At 38.6% G+C, this 24,544-nt stretch overlaps 1 protein-coding gene across 2 annotated transcripts in view; it reads right to left on the bottom strand.

Annotated features, from left to right (window-relative positions):
- The window catches only part of SWAP70 (switching B cell complex subunit SWAP70), a 41,256-nt gene that overhangs the window by 14,922 nt on the left and 1,790 nt on the right, over positions 1-24,544 (bottom strand). The window contains exons 2-4 of one of the 2 annotated variants that reach the window (XM_058159744.1): positions 10,357-10,497; positions 4,717-4,890; positions 410-637 (exon numbers count right to left, since the gene is read on the bottom strand). In XM_058159744.1, coding sequence (XP_058015727.1) covers positions 410-637; positions 4,717-4,890; positions 10,357-10,497 — 543 coding nt within the window. The remainder of the gene's footprint in view (positions 1-409; positions 638-4,716; positions 4,891-10,356; positions 10,498-24,544) is intronic. The other variant, XM_058159752.1, reaches the window with a different exon arrangement.

The following is a 24,544-nucleotide window of genomic DNA, read 5'->3' as shown; positions in this document are numbered from 1 at the left end:
TAGAATTTTAACTTTCATTTCAAAAACTCTTCTAGCAGTGAATATCTATCCGACAGGAATGCTGACTTTACATTTCATAAAGAACACAACAAAAGTTCTTCAGTTCAAAGTTCTTAACTTCTTATGAATTGCAGAAGCTGATTAAAATAAGGAGAATTTATTTGTTCATCTAATTTATATAGCTGCCCATCTCGCAAGGAAGTGACTTCTTGTGACACAAAAAAAAATATTGTTAAACTACATTAATTTCAATTATTTTTATACTGAGAATTTTAGTTTTCCTTCATATAAACCATACTCACCAAACACTTTTCTAAATGAAAAAATGTGTTGTTTCCTTATAATATTATGAGGCATAAATAATACTACATAATTCATTCAAGTTTGTTTGCGTGTAGGCTGAACTTACCTGTTTTAATACATCCAATATAAGTTCACTGAAGACTTCATTAATGCCCATTGACACTGTTGGTCCATCCATCCCTTTGCTAAACCGACCACTTCCAATGAGCTCAATCAGTTCCCAAGCAGAAAGACCTTCCCAATTGGCATCCAAACTGATCTTGTAATGTTCAAACTGTTCTTGATGCCAACCTAATCCCATTGCTTCTGTTAGCTTCTTAAGCAAATATTCAATCTGTACAGAAAGAGATACACAACAGCTGAGTGAATGTAACAAATGTGTAAGAAAAACTATTGCTCTAGAACAGGGGTAAAATGCACTTACCTTTCCTAACAGCTCGCTAATGTGCATGTGTCATAGTTTGTGCATCTGCACATGTGCAAAGCCTTCTGCGCATGCGGAGAGGGTCAAAACCAGGACATGATGTCCCGGTTTGGGGGGCGGGGCCTCCCACCGCTGGTGCTACTGGCTCACAGAACCACCCGCCACCGGCGCTACAGGCTTGCATGAACTGGATAGAGCCAGCTACATTGCACCCCTGCTCTAGAATCGCTTACACTGCACAACTGCACTTTTTTTGTGTGTTCCTTCAAGTCAGTGTTGATTCCTGGCAATTGCCTGAACATGCCCCTGCATTTTTCTTGGCAACATTTTTGAAAATGGTTTGCCATTGCCTCTTTCTGAGGGCTGAGAAAGACTGACTGTCCCAAAGTCACCCATCTGGCGAGATGCCTCAGGACTAGAACTCACAGTCTCCTAGTTTCCAGTATGGTGCCTTAAACACTAAATGCAACTGACTCTCTTGTATCACTCATATGACCAAAATATTGGCCAGAATAAGAAAAAGTGGAAACTACATGAGAATTATATGCTGAACTAACTTTGGAAGTTACTTCCAAGTAAACTTTGGAAGTTAAAAAATATGTTTTTAAGGCAGTTTTCAAGCTAATAAATTATTGCATTCCTGAACAGATCAGTGTGTTCAGAAACTAAGTCTATCTGCCTTCAGCTATATTTCCCCAACGGCTTATAAGAGATGTGAAAGGTCTCTGGGCTTGGAAATAATATAGGATGTGAAAGGTCTCTGGGCTTGGAAATAATATTTATTTATTTATTTATTAAATTTTTATACCGCCCTTCTCCCGAAGGACTCAGGGCAGTGTACGGCCAGCGATAAAACAAAATATATACAATTAAAACAACATTTAAAACAAAGCAAATTATAAAGGCCAATAAATTAAAATTTAGATTTTAAAATTTTAAAATATTAATAAACCCCAAATTTAAAATTCTACATTATTATGCCAGTCCCGCTTGAATAAATAGGTGTGTTTTAAGCTCACGACGGAAGGTCCGAAGATCAGGCACTTGACGTAGGCCAGGGGGAAGTTCATTCCAGAGCGTCGCTGCCCCCACAGAGAAGGCCCTACCCCTGGGGGCCGCCAGCCGACACTGTTTGGCGGATGGCACCCTGAGAAGACCCTCTCTGTGAGAGCGTACGGGTCGGTGGGAGGCAAAGGGTAACAGCAGGCGGTCCCGTAAGTGCCCGAGTCCTAAGCCATGGAGCGCTTTAAAGGTGGTAACCAAAATCTTGAAGCGCACCCGAAAAACCACAGGAAGCCAGTGCAGACTACGGAGTAGTGATGTCACGTGGGAGCCACGAGCGGCTCCTGTTACTACTCGTGCAGCCGCATTCTGGACTAACTGTAGCCTCCGGGTGCACCTCAAGGGCAGCCCCATGTAGAGAGCGTTGCAGTAATCCAACCTAGATGTAACCAGAGCGTGAGTGACCGTGCATAAGGCATCCCGGTCAAGGAAGGGACGCAACTGGCGGACCAAGCGAACTTGGTAAAAGGCCCTCCTGGAGACGGCCGCCAGATGTTCATCAAAGGACAGCCGTCCATCCAGGAGGACGCCCAAGTTGCAAACCACCTCCTTTGGGTCCACTAACTCGCCCCCAACTGGAGTGCCGGCATCCACAGCCACTCCGTCTTGGAGGGATTGAGCTTGAGTCTGTTTCTCCCCATCCAGACCCGTACAGCCTCCAAACACCGGGACAGCACTTCGACCGCTTCGTTGGGGTGGTCCGGGGTGGAAAAGTACAGCTGGGTGTCATCAGGGTACAGATGATAACTCACCCCGAAACCACTGATGACCTCGCCCAGCGGCTTCATATAGATGTTGAACAGGGTAGGCGAGAGAATCGACCCCTGGGGCACCCCACAAGTGAGGTGCCTCAAGGACGACCTCTGCCCCCGTCAACACCGTCTGCGACCGGTCAGAGAGATAGGAGGAGAACCACCGATAAACGGTGCCCCCCACTCCCAATCCCTCCAACCGGCGCAGCAGGATACCATGGTCGATGATATCAAAAGCCGCTGAGAGATCTAATAGGACCAAGGCAGAGGAACAACCCCTGTCCCTGGCCCTCCAGAGGTCATCCACCAACGCGACCAAAGCCGTCTCCGTGCTATAACCGGGTCGGAAGCCGGACTGGAACAGGTCTAGATAGACAGCTTCCTCCAGGTGCCGGGGGAGCTGCCATGCAACCACACTCTCTACAACCTTCGCCACAAAGCGAAGGTTGGAGACAGGACAATAGTTTCCCAAAATAGCTGGGTCCAGGGAAGGCTTCTTGAGGAGAGGTCTCACCACCGCCTCTTTCAAGGCGGCGGGGAAAACCCCCTCCACCAAAGAAGCATTTATAATCCCCTGGAGCCAGCCTCATGTCACTTCCTCATGTCACTGAGCAGCCAGCACTAACCAGGAAGGACACGGGTCCAGTAAACATGTAGTTTCATGTAACCTCCCCAGCAACCTGTCCACGTCCTCGAGAGCCACAGAATCAAACTCATCCCAAATAACCTCAACAAGACGCGACTCTGTCATCTCGGTCGGATCATCGCAATCTTGGTCCAAACTATCCCGAAGTTGAAGGATTTTATCGTATAGATAACCGTTAAACTCCTCAGCTCGTCCCTGTAAGGGGTCATCCCGTCCCCCTTGATGAAGAAGGGAGTGGGTCACCCGAAACAAGGTGGCCGGGCGGTTATCTGCCGATGCAATGAGGGTGGAAACGTAGGAACGTTTCGCCTCCCTCATTGCCACTAGGTAGGTCTTAGTAAAAGACCTCACTAGTGTCCGATCAGCCTCGGAACAGCTAGACCTCCAAATACTCTCTAGGCATCTTCTCCGGCGTTTCATCTCTCTCAGCTCCTCGGAAAACCAGGGAGCCAATTGAGATCTACGCCGGGTCAGAGGCCGCAAAGGCACGACATAGTCCAAAGCCCCAGTCGCGGCCCGTTCCCAGGCCGCAACCAGTTCTTCAGTCGTGCCGTGGGTAAGATCCTCAGGAAACGGCCCAAGCTCCGTCAGGAACCTCTCCGGGTCCATCAGGCGCCTGGGACGGAACCAACGCATTGGTTCCGTCTCCCTGCGGTGGTGAGCGGCGGTCTGAAAGTCTAGGCGAAGAAGAAAATGATCTGACCATGACACCGGTATCTTCACTATATCTCCTAAAACCAGATCATTAACCCACTGACCAGAGATAAAAATCAGGTCTAGCGCGCCTCCCCCAATGTGTGTAGGGCCATCAGTTACTTGAATCAGGTCCAAGGCCGTCATGGAGGCCTGGAACTCCTGAACCACCGTTGATGACAAGCCGGCCGATGGCAAGTTGAAATCCCCCAAGACCAAAAGTCTGGGAATCTCAACCGCCACGCCAGCAAGCACCTCTAGTAGCTCAGGTAGGGCTGTAGTCACGCAGCAAGGAGCCAGGTACGTGATCAACAACCCCATCTGATTCCGGTGGCCCCACTTCACAAGGAGGGATTCACAACCAGCTATCTGAGGAACAGTGGACTCCCTCGGCTCCAGACTTTCGTTAATCACAACCGCCACCCCCCCACCCCTACCTTGGGCCCTCGGCTGATGGAATGCCCGGAAACCCGGAGGGCACAGTTCAACCATGGGTACACCCCCTTCTGTGCCCAACCAGGTCTCCGTAATGCCCATAAAGTATACATTATAAAATATAAATATAGCTATCATAATTGGTCACCACTGATTCTATGTTCTCTTTTTAAAACTCATCTGAGGTACTCAGCCTGATTTTTAAGAGAAAAATAACCCTGTTTCAGTGATGTGTATAAGTTGCATAGACCAACAAAAGCAGAATTGTTGGATCTTTTTTTTTCTGTTAAAAACCAGTGGAGAGAAATTATTCTTTTATGTAAAAAAAAAATTGTAAAAAGTCATCAGTTCTACTTAGCTCAAAGAAAAAAAAAAGGATGCTTGAAATAACTCTTTCATACCTCTTCTGGCACAATGATTAATGGATATTTGTCTTCAGATAGAAAATTGAAGATGACCCACACTTTAAAAGCATCATCATCAGTAATGAGTAAGGTACTTTTTGTGAGATTTTTTCTGGCACACAGAGTCCAGCACATTTTATAGAATTCAACTTTGTCAAAGTTGTCTTGAACCTAAATAAAAATAAAATATATATATAAAAATATGGTATAAGACTCAACAATAAACTCAGGATGACAACAGCAACAGTGGGAAGATGTTGTGAATTTCACTCCTAAACCAACAGCAAAGGAGCATTTTCTCAGACAACTGAAGCTAAACAAAATACCTATTGTGTAGACTTTCTCAAAAAACACCTCTCCAGCTATTAAACATTACAATTCATCTGCTTTCTTGATTACACTCAAAAAAATTTTTTTTTTCCTTTTACCACCCTGTAATCCCTTAATTTGAGATAGAGTTGGGGCAAATGAATGAAGCTGAGCATTTACTGGCCGGATACCCTTCCTGATGCCTATGTGGAGTTTGCAACAGGTATTTTCTTTTTGCACCCTGAGAGACAAACATCTACTAACCTAAGGATTAATCATCTGAGTGGAAGGCGAGCATCTCCACCACTAGGCCACCTTACCACTCTTGATTACACTGAAAATACTAGCAAAAAAACAAAATCCTTTGTTCCGTCTTTATATGCTACTCATTTTTACAGCAAACACTGGTTTTGCTTCCATTTTACCCTCAAGGCCACATTATACTCAAGTATAAATATTCTTTAAGAAGCAACTGTTTAAAAACCATGAACTTTTTTGATACTTGTTGCTATAACATAACTTGTTCTTAATTAGAAGTTTCAGATTCAAATGTAATAAAAAAAAAAGAACTGTACTACCCTTTGCTTCTTTTTGCTAAACTGCCAGCATGGGCATTTCTGTACTTCATTCTCAGTTCAACAGTGCACACTTTGTTGAAGGCTGAGACTTGCCCATTGAGCTAGATAATTAATTCATTTGCCATCAAGAACACAAGATAAAGTATTTTGTAAATCTAATTGGTATGGTCAAGGTGTTTGCAAGAGAAATGTGAAACAGGAAAATGAATTTCATGTTAAACCAAGAGTTTATTGTTTTTCTTGTAAAGACTGTTAGAGGAAAATTATCTTGAATAATCTGTGTATAGATAGCACAGAAGCAGTGCTCTTAATACAGCTAAACAAACTTTCTATATTTAAGTCAAAGCAAGCAACCAGTAAAGAAAATGTATATGATAATTGGTAAAATATATTCTTTCCATAAAATATCATTGCCTAAGAAACTGTATTTATATTAACCCAATACAGTGATACTCGGAATGTATGCCCAGAAAACTCTGTATTCTTAAAACACTGATATACAAGCAATCACTTTAACTAAAAGGTTTTTCAGTCAGTAACCAATACATCCAGGTTGATCTATATCTAGTAAGAAGCTACGTAGCACATACTGAAGAGCCTGGTAAAAGGCCAACCATATTCTACTATATCACATTAATATAAAGATATTAATATGGAAGGAAATGGGGCTGTCACTTCCCTCCCCTGGGTCCCCAACCTGGCTCAGACCATCAGGCATGATGTTTGCACTGAAAAACAACTTTACAATGAAAACCTTTTCCCTTATGCAAACTGCATGGAATCCCTTGTTTGGGAGCAAAGTTAATTTTTGTTCCGTGCTAAATTTCCAATAATCTACCACTACCTTTGCTTAAGAAACAGGAGTTTGCACATTTTCCTATTACATTTAAAGATGGTGTGTTGTTTAACACAATGTGCACAACACATATGCCTATCATGTTGGTAATTCAAAAGTGCTTCTTTGAATGTCTGATTGAAAATTATCTTCTACTAGAGAAAATAGCCTACATTTAGGAAAGAAAGAATCCTGCAGAGGGGCTGCAATAGTGACACACAGAAACTCTTACCAGTTCACTTTGTATGTGTCCGTGCCTTCAAGTCATTGCTGATTTCTGGCAACTGCTTGGATAGGTCCATGCAATGTTTTTGGCACTGCTTTCCCTAGGGCAGTGCCGAACAAAGACAAAGTGACTGGCCCTGAGCCATCCAGCTGACTTTGATTTAAACAGGGCTAGAACTCACAACCCCCCCACCCCCACCACCCCCACCCCGTCTAGCCTGGCGATTTATTCCACTACATCAAACTGCTTCTCAACTGGCTTCCCAGAAATCATTAATTTAAAGCTTTCACAGTTTGGAAAAAGCAACAATTTCTTAGGACTTTGCATATTTCTCACCTCCTCCAATGTCAAAGAAGCAGATAGAGCTTCTCTAACATTTAGGAACCCTTCTCTCAAGCGCTAAAAAGTACCAAGGTAATTCCTCTCCAGAAACTTACTGCTTTCCACTGTGTGTAACTCAGGGGCGGGTTTCAAAACCCATTGCTACCGGTTTGCTCATGAGTACATGCACGCGTGCGCGCTCGTGCAACGCTTCTGCAGATGCATAGAAGTGTCTGGCTGGGTGGGCGGAGCCTCCTGCCACCACCAGTTTGCCAAATCCGGAGCAAACCGGTAGCAATCCACCACTGGTGTAACATTACAGGAGAAATCAATCCTATACAGAGACATCATCTGGCCTTTGGGAAAGAAGTAACCCAGTTCTCAGTCTAATTCTTATGTTACCCGTCTCCACTTTGGATCAATCTCTCAACTTAATAGGAAGGCAGATTCTCAAAATCAACCACTTTCGTGCATAAGAGAAAACCCACTCACTTTGTACAATCAGATATTCAGAGAAGTGTGGAATGATTCTACAGCTTCCTCGTACCTGAAATCAGATTCCTGTGGTATTTATTACCGGCTTCCAAGTTGGTTGTATTCACTCAATCACTGAGTTTCAGTAAAATGATGAAATAACATTGAAAAAATAAAGCTCAGGGGATTTTATTTGTAATTAGAAGTACAGAACAAGGAAGTTCACCTTTTGGAGTTTCCACACTTTAAACACATTGCCTTGACTCAGAAAAAATGTTTGGCTTTATTAAGTGATTTAATTTAATAAGTTAAATATTTACATCGTATTCTATTTCCAGATTTTGCTACTCACATTTTTAAAGGGGCAAAAGCAGGTTCTTCAAAATATTATATATCCTCTAATTTTAAAAATTATCACATTAATAATGATGGCAAACTATAATACCGTAGCAGTCAAGATGGTTCTAACATTTGCACCATTGTTGTCACCAAATTTAGTGACTGCACTCAACTTTGTCACTTTACATATGACAGATTAAGTATGTGCCCAAAAGCTGCTTTAAATATATGACTAAAGCAGCACAGAAGTATTCTTGATTTACACCAGTCACTTAGCAGCTGTTCAAAGTAACAACAGTCCTCCCCAAGGAAACTTATGACCCGGTTCCAACGGCCACCCCAACCCGCAGTCCCGTTACTTCATTTTGGGTATTAAGAAACCAGACCATATTTGCCCGCATCTTGTGAATACATGAATGTGTTTTATGTTTTGCTGAAAACCAACATATACTTCCAGTTTTTGACAAAACCAGACCATAGTAGACAACTGGTTCGCTTAACAACAACCGCAAGAAAGATAAAACCAGATCAGTCATATGAGTGACCCGCTTTACAATAGTCATGACTTACAACTGTAATGGACAGGCTCCATTACGGCCATAATTTGAGGACTATCTGTATAAATTTTGCAAAGACACACACACAAAAAATCACAATCCTTATACAACAGCATGAGATCCAAGGAAAGTCATGCTTTCCATGCAATCAGCCAAAACAATGTTTTACTGGTCTAGACAAAAAAATATTAAGATATTCTTTTTTCAGTTCAAGAAATAACTTGACTCATCAACAATCTAAACTGCCTCAAAACAAGTAGAATCTGACATTCTATGACATACACAGTTGATTAATAACCTAAACATCATACAAGTATTTATGTTTACTTAAGCCAATTCATCTAGACCAGGACTGTCAAACTCTTGGCCCACAGGCCAGATGCGTCATGTGCTGGCCACACCCACACCTGGTTTAGCGAAAGGGGGAAAAATTACAATATAGCACATGACACCACCTTGATGACGCAAGTTTGACACGCCTCATCTAGACTATACAATCACTGAAAATCATCCAATGACTTATCACCATAAATCTGGTTCTCTTAAATCTGTTATTTAGCTTTGTTAGAAAAAATGATGTATAAGTTTAGTTTAAATTATTATATAATTAATAAAGCCTCCAAACCAATACAGAGAAAAGACAACTAGCCACAACTGCATTTCTCAAGTCACTTGGAAGGGCACTTTCATATATATAGACATATAGTTTCTTTTGAGAACAGGCATCAGAATTTTATTTTTAATGTATGCCACAGAAAAAGTGACAATAAAGGTTATCTTATTTTATCCTATCTGTACAATGAAGCTTTTTGATATACAGCCATTTTGGTCTGTATCCTTTGTTTCTGAGTTATATATCACCTATAACAAGAGCCCAGCAAGTGCTCCACGTTTTGTGCCGTACAATTTTCCAATTCAATCAAATCTTTAAACATTCTGCTTTGTTTCTACTACTTATTTAAGGTTACTGGAACCAGTTAGATAATTCTGATAATTTTCAGACAGGGAAACTCATAGTAATTTTGTCTTACTGACAATTAAATCTTTACAATTTATTATTCTTTCACCATTCTTTCCATTTTCATCTTCATGAAAACATATGATTAATAACAAATCAATAGGCGATAAATCTGAGCTAATTTTTTCTATGTCTATTCCACACTTTTAATTTATTGCTTATTGAATTATTATTGTTATACGCTGTATCAAGTTAAAAGTGATTATATAAACCACTTGGAAATCCTGTCTCCCAACTAGTCTCCTGGCTAACTTAAATAGCTGGCTTGATAATACATTTTGAAGCATTGTCAAGCTATCCTTTTTTTAAATCTTGTAAGAACTTAAATTTAATTTCCTTCTTTTGTCAAACCACATAAAGGTAGTTATTTGTTTCTTCTACTCATTAATCTCCCATTTTTAATAATTATTGAAATAATTTGAAACAGCATGTTATGCCTTGGCAGAATGTGATTATATCTCTTTGAAGCAAATCTAGGCTGATCGGGAAATAATAACTCGATTGGGGTTTATTCTCTCTGCAAGTATTGCTGTAAAAAATACTCTGCATTCAGTAAAGAGTCACTTTAAACCAGGGGTCTCCAACCTTGGTCCCTTTAAGACTTGTGGACTTCAACTCCCAGAATCCCTCAGCCAGCAAAGCAAAGACCTTGTTCTCAGTCGAATGATCAGAGGGAAAAGGGAGACAGTTGGTGGATTCTGAGTCAACTTTTTTCCCTATAGGGAAGCAATGGGGGATTTTTTTTTTATTCATTTGGAACTTTTTCTCTACAGCTCCTAATTGGATCCTTCCCATTTCCAAATTTGATCTTTTTTTTTTTTTGTATCTCTGTCCTGTTCATTCTTCGGAGAGTTATCCTTGTGACTAACAGGAGTTCGAAGGCAAAGACCTTTACATATTTCCAGTATTTGGCTGGGTTGGAAAGAACAAAAGCTTAAATGAAAACTAACTTTGTATGGTAGGAATAGAGGCACACATACCTTTTCCAAGATGAATCTATTTAAATAAGGCATATATCCCTGATTAGAAACAGGTCCTTCATCATCATCCCTAAAATGTTCCTCTAAGGCCACTGGATCATGAGGAACATTCAACAATGTGCAGAGGTTGTGAGAAAGGACCTAAAAACAGAGGAAAAAGTATCAATTAAGATGCATTGTTATTTTCCATACGTGTCTGTACAGATTTCTGGACAATACAGATATAGTTTGCTATTATTTTTTCTGAGATGTTATATACTTCTTAATGTTATTAAATACTGAAGGAGAGGGGAAACACTTGCAGTATTACTTTTGAGAAAATACGGATTCCATTGGAACTAATGAGATATATGAATGATAAAAAGGAATTTGACCATACCTGCACTGTAAAATTTAGGAGTTCATTCAGAATAATTACTACATCAAAAATGTATAATGGCTTGAGAATGAGCATGTAAACCTATTTTAACCTTAGGCTTGAAATATAAATGAAGAAAAATGATGTTCCACAAGTGAATGGTTATTCCTCTATTCCAGAATTAATAATTGATGCTCGCTTTTTTTCCTTGCCAATGCTTAATAAAGACACACACAAAAGTACCTAATCTCTTTGTCAATGAAGGAAGAAATTTATAGATGACAGTTCTTTTAGAAGCCAGTGATTTGCATATTTACAGCCAACACATTCAGCAAATGTATTAAAAGCAATCAAGAGCAGAAGGGGCTAGTACTGAAAGCCTGGAAACCGTTCCAGAGCATCATTCCCACAGATGATTATTTTTAATTTTTTTAGAACCAAAAGTAAGGAAAGCATGACTTCTAAAATCCTTTCTAAACTCTTTATCTACAGCACCCATCTGTATTTCCTTTTGTGTAACAAAGCAACATTTTGTATATATAATTATGTACTTTTTCTATATAAACTATTTGGTGGGTCTCCACTTAAGCATTTCCCCCCCTCATGTTGTGCATGTGAATGTGCACGCCCTGGAAATCACAGGGGAGGCTGCATAATCTCAACTGTAGTTCACATGACCAGAAGGAGGGTGAGAAGAAGACGAAAAGGTCTTGGAATGGAACATAGAGCAGCATTCTGAACATCTGTGTGTGCTTCTCTCATACAATTCATAGAAAGAATATGCAGGAATTTTTTTCTGGTCCATTTTCAAACTCAATCCACGTCCATTAACTGAGGGAGGAACAACTTGGAGAGGAGCAAATAACAGCATGTACACAATGATGTAATCACCAAATGCCATGACTTACATACTTGCATCATTACCACTTTGTATAACATATTATTAGTAAGATTACAATTATCAACATTTTGCAATTATCAAAAATTTCAACTAATGCTGCTGAATTACTATTCTTTTGAAGGCTTCTGTCCTCAAAATCAAATTTGGTTTTATTTAATTAAAGATTTGTAGAATAATCCTAATGAATGATAAGTGACAAACAGAATCTTGAGATTCTGTTTTGTCACTTATCATTCATTAGGATTATTCTTGAGATTCTTTTTTATTCCAACAGAAGAAAAAAAATATAGCTTCGGTTTGAACTATAGAGACCTAATGCTCTGAAAGCTATTTTGTTTGTGTGCAGACATTTAGTTTCCTGACTAAATAACCTCACACTGATAAATGTGTAATGAAACATTTGCAAGCAAACAACCAAGTTCAGAAAGCATCAAGGACTCTGTGAAATCTTATTACTCACTATGCAATTTCTCTCATTGGGTTTTCTTGGGTATCACACAAGCAGCACTGACATTGAATTCAAGGAAAATATGCTAAATGGCAGATCAGTGCTAAAAATATACGGCAACTAAATAACTATGATTGGAGGACTTTTTCTACTATTGTTTTATATTTACTGGAAAAATATCCATTTTGAATGATTTTTCAAAAAAATTCATAACACCGCTATTATACACTTAAATTAAGTGCTAATTTATGTATGCAATTTGATACAATTTATGGTAAAATTACATTAAAAGTTACTCAACAAACACACTTAAAAATTAAGTTAAATAATAGATTTTTAATATTTAATTTAACTTTTAATATAAGAATTTTATTTAAGCATTCTTAGCCCTACATTGAATGAAAAGCTTTATATTTACTCTTTTTGTGTATAAAGCATAAATATACATTCAATATATAAAGCAATACACACACACAAATAGTCCTCATTTAGCAGTTGCCTCATTTAGTAACTTTTCAGTTACAACAGTGATTAAAAAAGTAATTTTATGAGCAATCCTCATGTTTATTATGTTTGCGGTTTTGTAAAGCAATGGACACCTGAAGTAAGATCATAAACACAGCCATAGTTTTACTTAGCAACCATTTCACTTAACATTTGAATCGCCAGTTTCAGTCGTAGCTGCCAAATAAGGACTGCCTGTATGTTTATGGTATTAAAATTTTAGGGGAGGAGTGGTTAGGGAAAAAATGTCTAAAAAGGTTCTTAGGGGGGATAGTAATGAAAAATAAGTTAAGAAAAACTGTTCCATTGGGCTGGAGAGTATTAAAAAAAAAGGGGGGGGATACCCTGATCTTCCCTTTCTCCTGATAGATTTGTAAATAGCAAGTCTACTTTAAAAATTTTGGAAACAGCCAAAATTTGCTCTCTGAGGATTGGCCATGGCAGCCTAGTAAATAGCAAAAATAGCTCTTAGACTTATATATATATATATAGACAGTCCTTTACAGCCCTCTCTAAGTGGTTTACAGAGTCAGCATATTGCTCTGTAATATAGTAAGCAAATATTACTACGATAACAACCAACATAACACAATGATCTCAGTTCTGTCCCTACATTTAAAACAATGCTCTGGCACAAGTCCAAGTATACATCCATCCATCATTACACATGTTTGTTGAAAGTGGGGTGGGACAACCAGCCTTCCACTAATCAAATCAATGGTCTTTAACTCCTCTATAAAGGACATGATATTTCCACAAAGACTAAAGGAAGAAGGGATAAGATTCATGTGGCTAAGTTCCTTTGGTGCCCAGATACCTGCAACCTGTGACCCTGAAGTGAGAAACTAAAAGAAGGCCCTATTCAAAGGAATGTAAAATGTAAAAACAGGATTGTAGAGCAAAAGAACAGCATATAGTTACAGGCAATCCCCAAGTTAAGCCCCAATCCACAAGTTCTGTTCCTAAGTCTGTCTTTGACTCAAATTTGTATGTAAACCAGAATCATCAGTTACTCTGAAGGCAGAGGGAAAGAAAATGTTGGCCGCCACGATATAAAAAAGATGTTGAGACTCTAGAAAAAATACAGAGAAGAGCAACAAAGATGATTAGGGGACTGGAGAATATATATGAAGAATAGCTGTTGGAATTGGGTATGTCTAGTTTAATGAAAAAAAGGACTAGGGGAGACATGATAGCAGTGTTCCAATATCTCAGGGGTTGCCACAAAGAAGAGGGAGTCAAGCTATTCTCCAAAGCACCTGAGGATAGAACAAGAAGCAATGGGCAGAAACTAATCAAGGAGAGAAGCAACTTAGAACTAAGGAGAAATTTCCTGATGGTTAGAACAATTAATCAGTGGAACAACTTGCCTGCAGAAGTTGTGAATGCTCCAACACTGGAAATTTTTAAGAAAATGTTGGATAACCATTTGTCTGAAATGGTATAAGGTTTCCTGCCTAAGTAGAGGGGTGGACTAGAAGACCTCCAAGGTCCCTTCCAACTCTGTTATTCTAATCATTCTAATCAGAATCTGTGTGCATCTGTGTGTAGTTATATAAATAATTTAGACAGGGGGGGAAAAAATCACAGTACTTTCATTTCAGCTTGTTTTGCATACAGGAAGGAGTATGTCTTACATATCAGGAGGAGCATTCGTGTCCCTTCTTGCATATCTTGCATATCAGAAGGGATATGATTTACATAATGGGAGTATTTGTGAGGTAGAATTGCCAACAAACCGGTGCAGCTGATTAATGCTTTCATTAACCACTGAAAACAGGCTGTACAGTATATTAAAAATGCACACACTACTTTTGTGACACTTATGGAGGCTTTGTGCAACTTTGGCAGATCATCAACTCAGGAGGAAGAGTACCATCCGCCATTTTGAGTCAGCAGCCTACTTGTAACAGCCTGAGTTGTTTGTAAGCTGGATGTTCTTAACCTGGCGACTCCTGGACAATGGCATTCATTATTGAAGATCCTAACTAAACACAACCATCAATAGTTAAAAAAACTGGTTTGAATAATGACCTCCTGAAGAGTCCTGTGCTTTACTTAGACATAAGAATAATGTGTTAGGTCCAGAGCAGCCCAAACAATGTTTTGGACTAAGTTCAAAGGACAAAGGAAGGAACTGGAAACATCAACCAGGCAACTTTTACAATAACCTTGGCATGACATCAAAGCACAAACCAATAATGATACATTTTCCTCTGTCAGAAACCCTCAGAACCTACAAATATTCTAATGCTCATTCAACCCTGATAAACTGAACTGATTTCTTCTATGCCTGCTACCTTTAAGTTCCAAAGCATCCTACGATACCATTCATGAATGTTCTGTGTTCTTTATAGTTTGAAAGAACAATGTTAATAATGAAAAATTCCAGTATTCTATATGCTTGCCCAATTCTAAGGATAGTACCTTTTATGAGACAAAACAAATACAAAAGTCATCAAGACTGCCTTTGAAGATAGTCTAGGAGCTTCAGTTAATTCAAAATTCAAATATCTGGTTATTATCAAAGCATATAATGTTACTTCTGTTACAACTTCCCAGCTAATTCTGTGCTTATCAGCTTAAAATAGGTTTGGTCCAGATAACTTGAAACACTGCCTACACCTGTATAAATCTGCCTAGGTCCTAAGAAACTTACTGTTGAGTAAAATTGTAATACTGGCTAGCAAAAGAGATATGGCATTTCTATGGTAGCCTTTCTTTCTTTCATGTTCCAAGTTAAGAATCATGCAAGCCAAGCTATTTTTATGACACTCTTAAAGAAAGGAAAGATGGACTTTGAAGGAGGAGGACAGGAAGATTTTAAATCATGGATGTCCAACCTTTTAGTTTGCCTGGACCATATTAAGTAAAGAGGAATTGTCTTGGGCTGCAACAAAATACATAACACAGTTAGTAAATGTAAATAATAAACTTCTTGTTAAAAGTTTACAATGTTGTGGGGCCACATTACTAGCTGTCCAAGACTGCATGTGGTCCGCAGGCCATGGATTGGACACACCTGCTTTAAAGAGATGATCTATTTTTACATGAATCAATGAACATTTTTGTTTTAAAAATTGAGCTTTTACAGATAATCTTAAAAGTTACTCAAGAGCAGGTGACTAGAGTAACCACAAAACATTCTGGGAATGCAAGCAGCAGAAACCATAAGTAATAATACTACAAAGGAACCAGGGTAACAGAAAAATAGTTAGAAGTTATGAGCGCTCCAACACAGGAGGTTTTAAGAAGAGATTGGACACCATTTGTCCGAAATGGTATAGGGCAGTGGTGGTGAACCTTTTACTTACCGAGTGCCAAATAGGTACGTGCTTCGCCTATGCGTGGCTCCTCCCCCAGGTGCTGCACACGCAACCACACTATATGCACATGCGCATGGCTTTCGCATGCCCCTGTGCGCTATGGGCACAACCATGCCATCGGCGCATGCATGCAGCTTTTGCGCAGCTCCCCATGCGCTGCATGTGCAGTTGCACCATGTGCTTGTGTGCAGCTTTTGCGTGGCTCTCCCATGCACTGCACCAACTGCACAATTGCACCAACTGCGCATGCACAGTTTTTGCACGTGCAATGCATGCACACGAACTCCAGCTGCACATGCATATGCTGTGCATAGGTACTCATGCGCACATGCACAAATGCGAACACATGCGCAGGAGAGCTCCAAAGACCAGCTGGGTCTCCAGAATTGCGCACATGCACACCAGAGATCCGAACACAGCTGGGGCACGCGTGCATGCGCAGCTACAGGTGAGTTGGGCAACAGCTTGCATGCCCAAAAAGTTGGCTCTGCGTGCCCCCTTGGGCACGTTTGCCATAGGTTCACCATCCCGGGTATAGGGTTTCCTGTTTGAGCAAGGGGTTGGACTAGAAAATCTCCATGGTTCCTTCCAACTCGATTATTCATCCCTTCAATCATTTGTGTAAGATGCAGTAAAGTACTATTAAAAGAAAAAAACTTGTAAATTAAAAACATATACAGGATGATAATTCTGATGTCCAGTCTAAACCAGTGTTCCCAACCTTTTCAGCTTTGCAGAATGGCAGAGGAGTGGGGAAAGGAATGGTTCTGCACGAGCGGCAGGCAAGTGTGTGTGTAGCTCCATTTGCGTAAGCGGCAGGCACAAGCAGCCCGCCATTCACACAAATGGAGTTGTGTGCATGCGCACACTCGCCCATTGCTCACAGAAGTGGAGCCAGGCACGTCTGCCACTTCCATGGCCCGGTTCTGTATAGGTTGGGGACCCCTGGTCTAAACCATGCTCTATTACCAACAATTGGAGCAAAGATATTCTATCTCTGTAGATTTGCATTTAATATATCAGCATTGATCAGCAAAAAATATTAAAAAAACAATATAATGGGATTATATAAAGCTTCACCCGCTTTCAAACTGGAAGATTTTCAATAGTAATCATCCTTTTTTAGATTGTTATTAAGGGGGGAAATCCTCTGTTTTATCATAAAAAGCCAAATTTCATAATCTACCTTCATGACAGAACTACCATTAAATCTACATGATTTACTTTAACGCTTGGAGCTAAGATGTTGTTGGCTGCAAATTGCAGACTATATTTAAAAGTAGAAGGGCACTGCAGTGAATTATCAAATAAACCAAAACACTTTCTCTACCCCCACATGCTCCCAAATGCTGAGGAAGTATATCTGTTAAGAGTAGCCACATAAACATTCCATTAAATAATCTGAAGGACAAAGCACCCTTCCTAAACATGGAAAATTACAGATACAGTGGCTTTGAACTGCCAGCATTATTGCCTCCACACCTGAATTCTTCTCACCAAACAAAGCACTCTCACAGAATTCTCACTTGTACATAGTTTGAGAGAATAATTAAAAAACATGATTCCAATACTGGGAAAGATTTTTCTGAGCAGATCCTCTTTGGGAAAATTCAGTTTTCAGTAAAAGAAAAAAAATGTAGTTTATGATTTCTAGATGCATCATTCATTCCAAGTAATTAATAATAACTTGAACAATATTATCTTAACAGAAATTAATACAGCTCTGTTCCAAATATTACTTTCCACTAGATTTTCACTGTAGCACTTCCTCCTCTATGCTACAATGCCTTGCTTCACTGCCTCTAATACTTACACCATTTCCTCTTTGAACAAAATAAAAAATGTTGACCTTAAGAACTGCCTTAAAACGGTTGAGGCTGCCTATCTTGCAGCCTTTTTTGCAGTGTTAAAATATCTATGGTTATAGACTAAAATATAGACAATACACAGCTTTTAAGGGACAGGGAGTCTTGCCAATAAATTGGCAATAAATTCAGCAATAAACTGAATTACAGTGGTACAGTTTCTTATTTTTTAAAGAATACAGCCAAACTCTTTATAGTACTGATTTGGTGGGGTGCTCTAGTGTAGGGGTCTTCAACCTTGGCAACTTTTAAAAATTGTGGACTTCAACTCCCAGAGTTCCTTAGCCAGCTTTGCTGGGAGTTGAAGTCTAGAAGTCTTAAAGTTGCCAAGGTTGGAGACCCCTGCTCTTAGTGCAAGAGAGAGAAGAAATACAATTTTTGAAGAATCCACCTCCTAACACAAAGATAATTTAGGCTCTGCTGAATTGGCAATGAACGCTGCAGAATGGATAGGCTAGTTTACAACAGAGGGCAAAGTCTCTGCTCCCTCCCTCACAAAAGTTTGGTCACTAATAGGAATACAGTAGTGCAATGTTTTGTGGATTTTAAAAATGCAAGATATAACAGATTTGGTTTGTAACATATCAACATATCTACATCTTTTTTAATATTATCTCCACTTCCCTCATGCCAGAAAGCAGTCCATCAGGTTTTGAACCTGCCACATGCATAACAAAACATTTATAACCTTTTAAAAGAAAAAAACCTATACATATTTAGATTCAAGATATGTATAATATAATACTATCCATAAGATTTATTTTTAATATTGAGGTGCAACATTAAAAAAAAGTAGAGGAGCAACACTTAAAATAATCTAAAGTTTCAACAAATTAATTACATTTCATGATGCAACTATTTTTAGAGTACAGTGTTGTAAAAGCAAATATGCTACAATCTTAAAATACTCATAACCCTTTGACTACTCAAACTACAGAAGCTTCAATAACTGCTTGCTGCACCTCTGTCCTAGGAACTGTCAGTGTAGTTAATAAACTTTCTTTGCAGCTTCACAAAGAAAACTGACACAGCACTTACTCTGCTAGTGTTATTCAATGTAATGCAGAAAACAAATACTAAATTCTTCCTGTTCCTTATTCTTCTCTACAATATCCAAACTAATTTTTCCCCTTGTAGTAAGCAGTGTGCTCATATGAGGATATAGCTTCCACAGCATTATTGTGGTGTGGAAGCACAAGATATTTGCATTTATCTTGGCCATCTACTCCATGACATCAAATCTACTTTCAAATTTCAAGACAACAATTTCATGCTTAATCTAGCTTTTAATTTAGAGTTACCACCCATAGCCTCAATTTAAGTAAAAAAAGAAGACGACGACGATGTTTGAAGAACTGTGTAAGATTCCCAGCAATGCTTATAAAAATTCCACAGAAAACTTTCAGAACACTTATAAATACAGAAAAGAATTCTGGGATTTCATTCAGTCCTGCCTAATTCTCTTAAAACTGCCATGAATTATTGACAGAATTCACAGTTGCCAGCACAGATTCCAGCCAAACTAGTGATGTTACAATGATCTACTATCCGAGACATTCCACAGGTGTAGAAGCCTTTTCAAAACATTCTTAGTGTTGGCTTATTCAGAGGAAATGAGGGCCAAGGGAGCCTGCTGGAATATGCCCAGACTTACAGATCAAAGATCTACAAACTGTGCAAGAGTGCTGTGGTGAATGCTCCAAAGAGTGTGTAGCAAGAATGGAGCTCTTGACTACTTATCCTATTTTGTCTTTGGCAAGCTCCACACGGAGCTGAAATTAAAGCCAGTTCTTTCATTCGGGTGTCTGAATGTTGTAGCCCAATGGAGTAGAAAATGCAACAACCAACTGAATGGAAGAGGGTGGGGCATGCTACATTTTTATGCTTTGCAGCATTAAATCTGAAATACAGCGACAGAATAATTCTTATAATAAGAATGGCTTCATTCCAACTGTGCCTGGCAGTCCAACCATGGCCTAAAATAGCTAAGACTATACAATCTTCATTTTCACAGCACAAAAAGGTCTACAGTAATGAGCAATTACAATTTGTCAGTACCTACAGCAAAAATGGCAGTCTTCTAAGCCAAATTTAATTTCTAGCTCAATAGTTGTGTGTGCCAGATATCACTGTGCTTGAATCACTTTTTTTTTTTAAACGGGAGGTCCACATCCCAGACAAAGGATAGAATTATGTCTTTGTTTCAGCATGTCAAACAATTTTTTTTGTGTTCTATTACTTGAAATATGAAGAAGTGACCACACTTCAGGGCTAGAACTTTGTAGCAGATCTGGGTTCCATCCCTCACAATTAATACGTATCTACAGTAATAACAAGTGTTGGGAAAGCCTTACCTAAAACCCTTTTAAGATAAAGTGGGTTTTATAGGGTTTTTTTTGAGGGGGGGGGAGTTTGTGTAATCAGAGCAAGGACAAAACTAGCTATGATAAAACAGAAAGTGGGTGACTCAAGAATACAGCACATTTTTAAAAGCCATATACAGGTAGTCCTTGACTTACAACCAGTCCCCTAGTGATTGTTTAAGTCCTTAGTTCCAATGGCACTTCACACTCACACATGGTCCCAAGACTGCATTTCAGGCTGATTGACAATCAGCTCTCTTTTTATGTCCAGGTATAGCATTCAGTGGTCACAATGTCCATAATTTAGAACACTGTTTGGTTTCCAGCAAAAAACGCCCATAGGAATACTTACTGACTACCACCAAAAAAAAATAAAAAATGGGTCCAGTCACATGGTTACCTCAACTTATAACTGTCTTGACTTATGATGAAAATTCCGGGCTCCATTATGGTTGTACGTTGAGGATTACCTATATGGGTTTCCTCCACCGTTCATTTTCTTAAAACCACTAAGCTTAATTTACTTTACTATAAACCAGTGGGAACTAAGAAAGGGGTCAGAGTGCAGAAAAAAGCTCATTGTCTCTCTAGATTCTTTACTTCTTACTCAAGAACTAGAAAATATTTTTATATAAGGCAGCTTTATATAATAATAATAATAATAATAATAATAATAATAATAATAATAATAATAATAATAATAATAATAATAATAATAATAATATTTTAATTTATATACCGCCCTTCTCCCGAAGGACTCAGGGCGGTGCACAGCCAGAATAAAAATACAAAGAAAAACAATACATATAATATTAAGAACACCCCTTAAAAAACTTATTCAATTGGCCAAAAATTTAGAATATAATAACACCCTATAAAAAATTTACAAAAATTTAAAACCCATAAAAACAAATTAAAAATTTTTAAATCAATATCTTCTTAAACTGTTCCAAAAATTCAAGGTACATTAATTAGAATACATCAATTACAAAGAACTCTAGAATACGGACAATTATTCACTTTAATTAATCTAAACAGATCTATGATGTCTGGGTTAAGAAGCTAAACTGGTTTTGTTAATACTTGGATTGTGACAATCAGGGACAGCCAGCTTGGTCTAATGGTTAAAGCATTTCATGCTAGAAATCAGGAAATTGTGAGTTCTAGTCTCACCAGCTGGCTGACTTTGGACCAGTTACTCTCTCTCAGCCTAACTCAGCTCACATGATGGTAGTTGTGGGGAAAATAGAAGAAGATAGAAATGTTAAGTAAGTTTGCTGCCTAGAGTTATTGATAAAAATAATAAAAGTGGGATAAAAATATAAAGTAAATACATACCAAACCTGTAACAGGGAAATTGAAAAATATCCCAGAAGAAAGCAGCAATAGCAAAATCATTTCAGTACTTTTGCCAAAAAAACTGCACATTATTTTCCATGTCGCTGTGGTTGTGTCACCAAGAAGCCGAACTCAACTCAAGGCTAACTTTTTTTTTTCAATTGAAAAAGTTTTTACAAAAATTTTCAGCCCCTTTCCCCCCCCCACCCCACTCCATCCCTCCCCTTCCTCCAAAACCACCCTCCCCCCCCTGACTTTCCAGAACAAACACAAGGTATAGCTCAAAGAAAAAACAATCATTCGCTAAATTTTCCCTAACACAAATTATAATCCTCCCTTTCTTCTCAAATCCTAACTCCCCCCATACAAATCAAAGATAAATACATCCTAATCATTCAAAAGCAATCTGAAATCTCTTAATCTGATATCTATTTGCGTATATTCAATCCATTTTTTCCATTCAGTTATTTTTCTTGTGTAGTGTCTTTCAAAAAGGCTGAGATTTTAGCCATCTCAGCCAAATTAGCAACTTTCAATATCCATTCTTCCATTGTAGGTAACCCTTTTTTCTTCCAGTATTGTCCTATCAGTAGTCTTGCCGCTGTTATTAAATTTAAAATCAACTTAGTCTCAATTACTGTACAGTCCGTAATAATTCCCAATAAGAAAAATTGCGGTAGGAACTCAAGGCCAACTTTATCTTATTTGATTCCGTTTCACATATCTACACCCATGACAACTAATATTAGGGAATATTCTTAGAAACAGCCAAAATATTTTGAATAGAATAGAATTTTTTATTGGCCAAGTGTGATTGGACACACAAGGAATTTGTCTTGGTGCATATGCTCTCAGTGTACATAAAAGAAAAGATACGTTCATCAAGGTACAACATTTACAACACAATTGATGATCAATATATCAATATAAATCATAAGGATTGCCAGCAACAAGTTATATTTTGATAGGGTTGAGGTAGGCAAATAACATATCACAAAGCTGCAAAAATTTAGAAAACAGCAGAAATTACTTTACTCCACCTCAAGGCGTTAATCTAGGTAAAGCAGTCTTGTCTAGCTGACAGAGTCTTCAAGAGGGGAATTTCCAAGTTTTACGTGGAACTATGAAAGACTGAACCTAATTTTTTTCCATGTAAATTAGACACTCTACCCCAGATTCTTCTCTTACACAGATGCAATGAGATCAATCATTAATAGTTTGTTGTCCTTTTACAAGTATGTCTCATACTTTGACCATTTAAGATAAATCACTGCCTAATAGTGTAACGTTGTCTCTGAATAGTCTATCCACAAGACCAAACATGTTGAGAATATGAGCACATGGATGTAATTTCAATCTGTGCTAAAGCACCTGCATAATGCATACATTTTGTTATGTAAGCTGTTTTAAGATTTAAATCCTACTCCGCATGCACATTTAGCTATTTCAGCATTTATAGAACTCTAGCATGCCTATAATTAAATGGACAATGAACTCATCCTAAATTACAAAATGAGCACATAGCAACATTAGTTAGCCAACATCATCACACTTACATGAAGGGCAGCATAGCTGATAGCCAAGTGGCCCTAAGAACCATGCTACATTGTAAATATACATAAATACCACACTAGTTTCTTGTATTATTTTATAATTGTTATAAATTAGTTAAAACAAAAGAACACCTAAGTTACTATGTAATATCCTTATGCAGATATCAAGGGGGAGGGAGTTTTTTCTCTTTTTATATTTCCTCTAGAGTTCTTGATAAAGATGGGCTAATAATTTTAAATCTGCTTGCCTCGTTCTGTGCCAGTGAATTCTATCACTTAGATCCAGAAAAAAATAAAATTGTCATCTAAACAAAAAAGCATTTTCAGCCTCCAAACTTGCAGAAACAAAAAAGTGGGCTTGCTGAAGAGGGAGGGAAGTAATACTAAAAGTCTCTCAGAAGCCCATCTTGAAAGAACATACTTTGATTTCTGGATTCTGCCAAATAGAGCCCAAGATTACTCTGATCAGGAGTTATCAACTCCAGATCCTACCTGGGTTCAGATAGCTACTCAGTAATTACATTGTTTATTTGATTTTGGCTTCAAGTATTGTCTGAGCCCAGTCTCTGGGATTCCAAAACATACTTTATGGTCAGCATGTTGTGTGAACCCACACAATTGTCTTCCGCATTGGCTCAAGGTTGACTCAGCCTTCCATCCTTCCAAAGTTGGTAAAATGAGGACCCAGATTGTCAGGGTCAATGTGCTGACTTTGTAAAGCACTTAGAAAGGGCTGTAAAGCACTGTGAAGCGGTATATAAGTGCTATTGCTACTTATTAAAGTCTGATAAAGCCATCAATGGTTTAATGTGAACAAAGTTCTTAAGTAAAGTCCTCTATGAAGTATACAACAAATGAAACCTCTGCAAATACAGGTGGTCCTCGACTTAACAACAGTTCATTTAATGACCATTCAAATTTACAATGACACTGAAAAAAGGTACCTCTGACTACCTATGTTTTTTACACTTATAACCATTACAGCATCCCTATGGGCTGATCAAAATTCAGATGCTTGGCAAGTGGTTCGTATTTATGACAGTATCCTGGGGTCATGTGATCAGGTTTTGTGACCTGACAAGCAAAGTCGATGGGGAAGCCAGATTCACTTAACAACCGTGTTGCTAACTTAACAAACGCAACACTTCACTTAACAACTGTGGCAAGAAAAATCATAAAATGGGGCAAGCTCACTTAACAAATGTTTCACTTAACAACATACATTTGTTAAATGTATGTTTAACATTTGCAGAAAACATTGCAGAAAAAATAATTGCTACCAACCTGCCTTCTATTGAGGACCTGCATACTGCACGAATCAAGAAGAGGGCTGTGAAAATATTTACAGACCCCTCGCATCCTGGGCATAAACTGTTTCAACCCCTACCCTCAAAACGACGCTATAGAGCACTGCACACCAGAACAACTAGACACAAGAACAGTTTTTTCCCGAAGGCCATCACTCTGCTAAACAAATAATTCCATCAACACTGTCAGACTATTTACTGAATTAATCGTCTCATAGTTCCCAT

This window comes from Ahaetulla prasina, chromosome 1, assembly GCF_028640845.1.
Source record: "Ahaetulla prasina isolate Xishuangbanna chromosome 1, ASM2864084v1, whole genome shotgun sequence".
Classification (NCBI taxonomy): Eukaryota; Metazoa; Chordata; class Lepidosauria; order Squamata; family Colubridae; genus Ahaetulla; species Ahaetulla prasina.
Note: the sequence above shows the minus strand (reverse complement) of the source record. Positions and strands in the feature narration are given on the sequence as shown.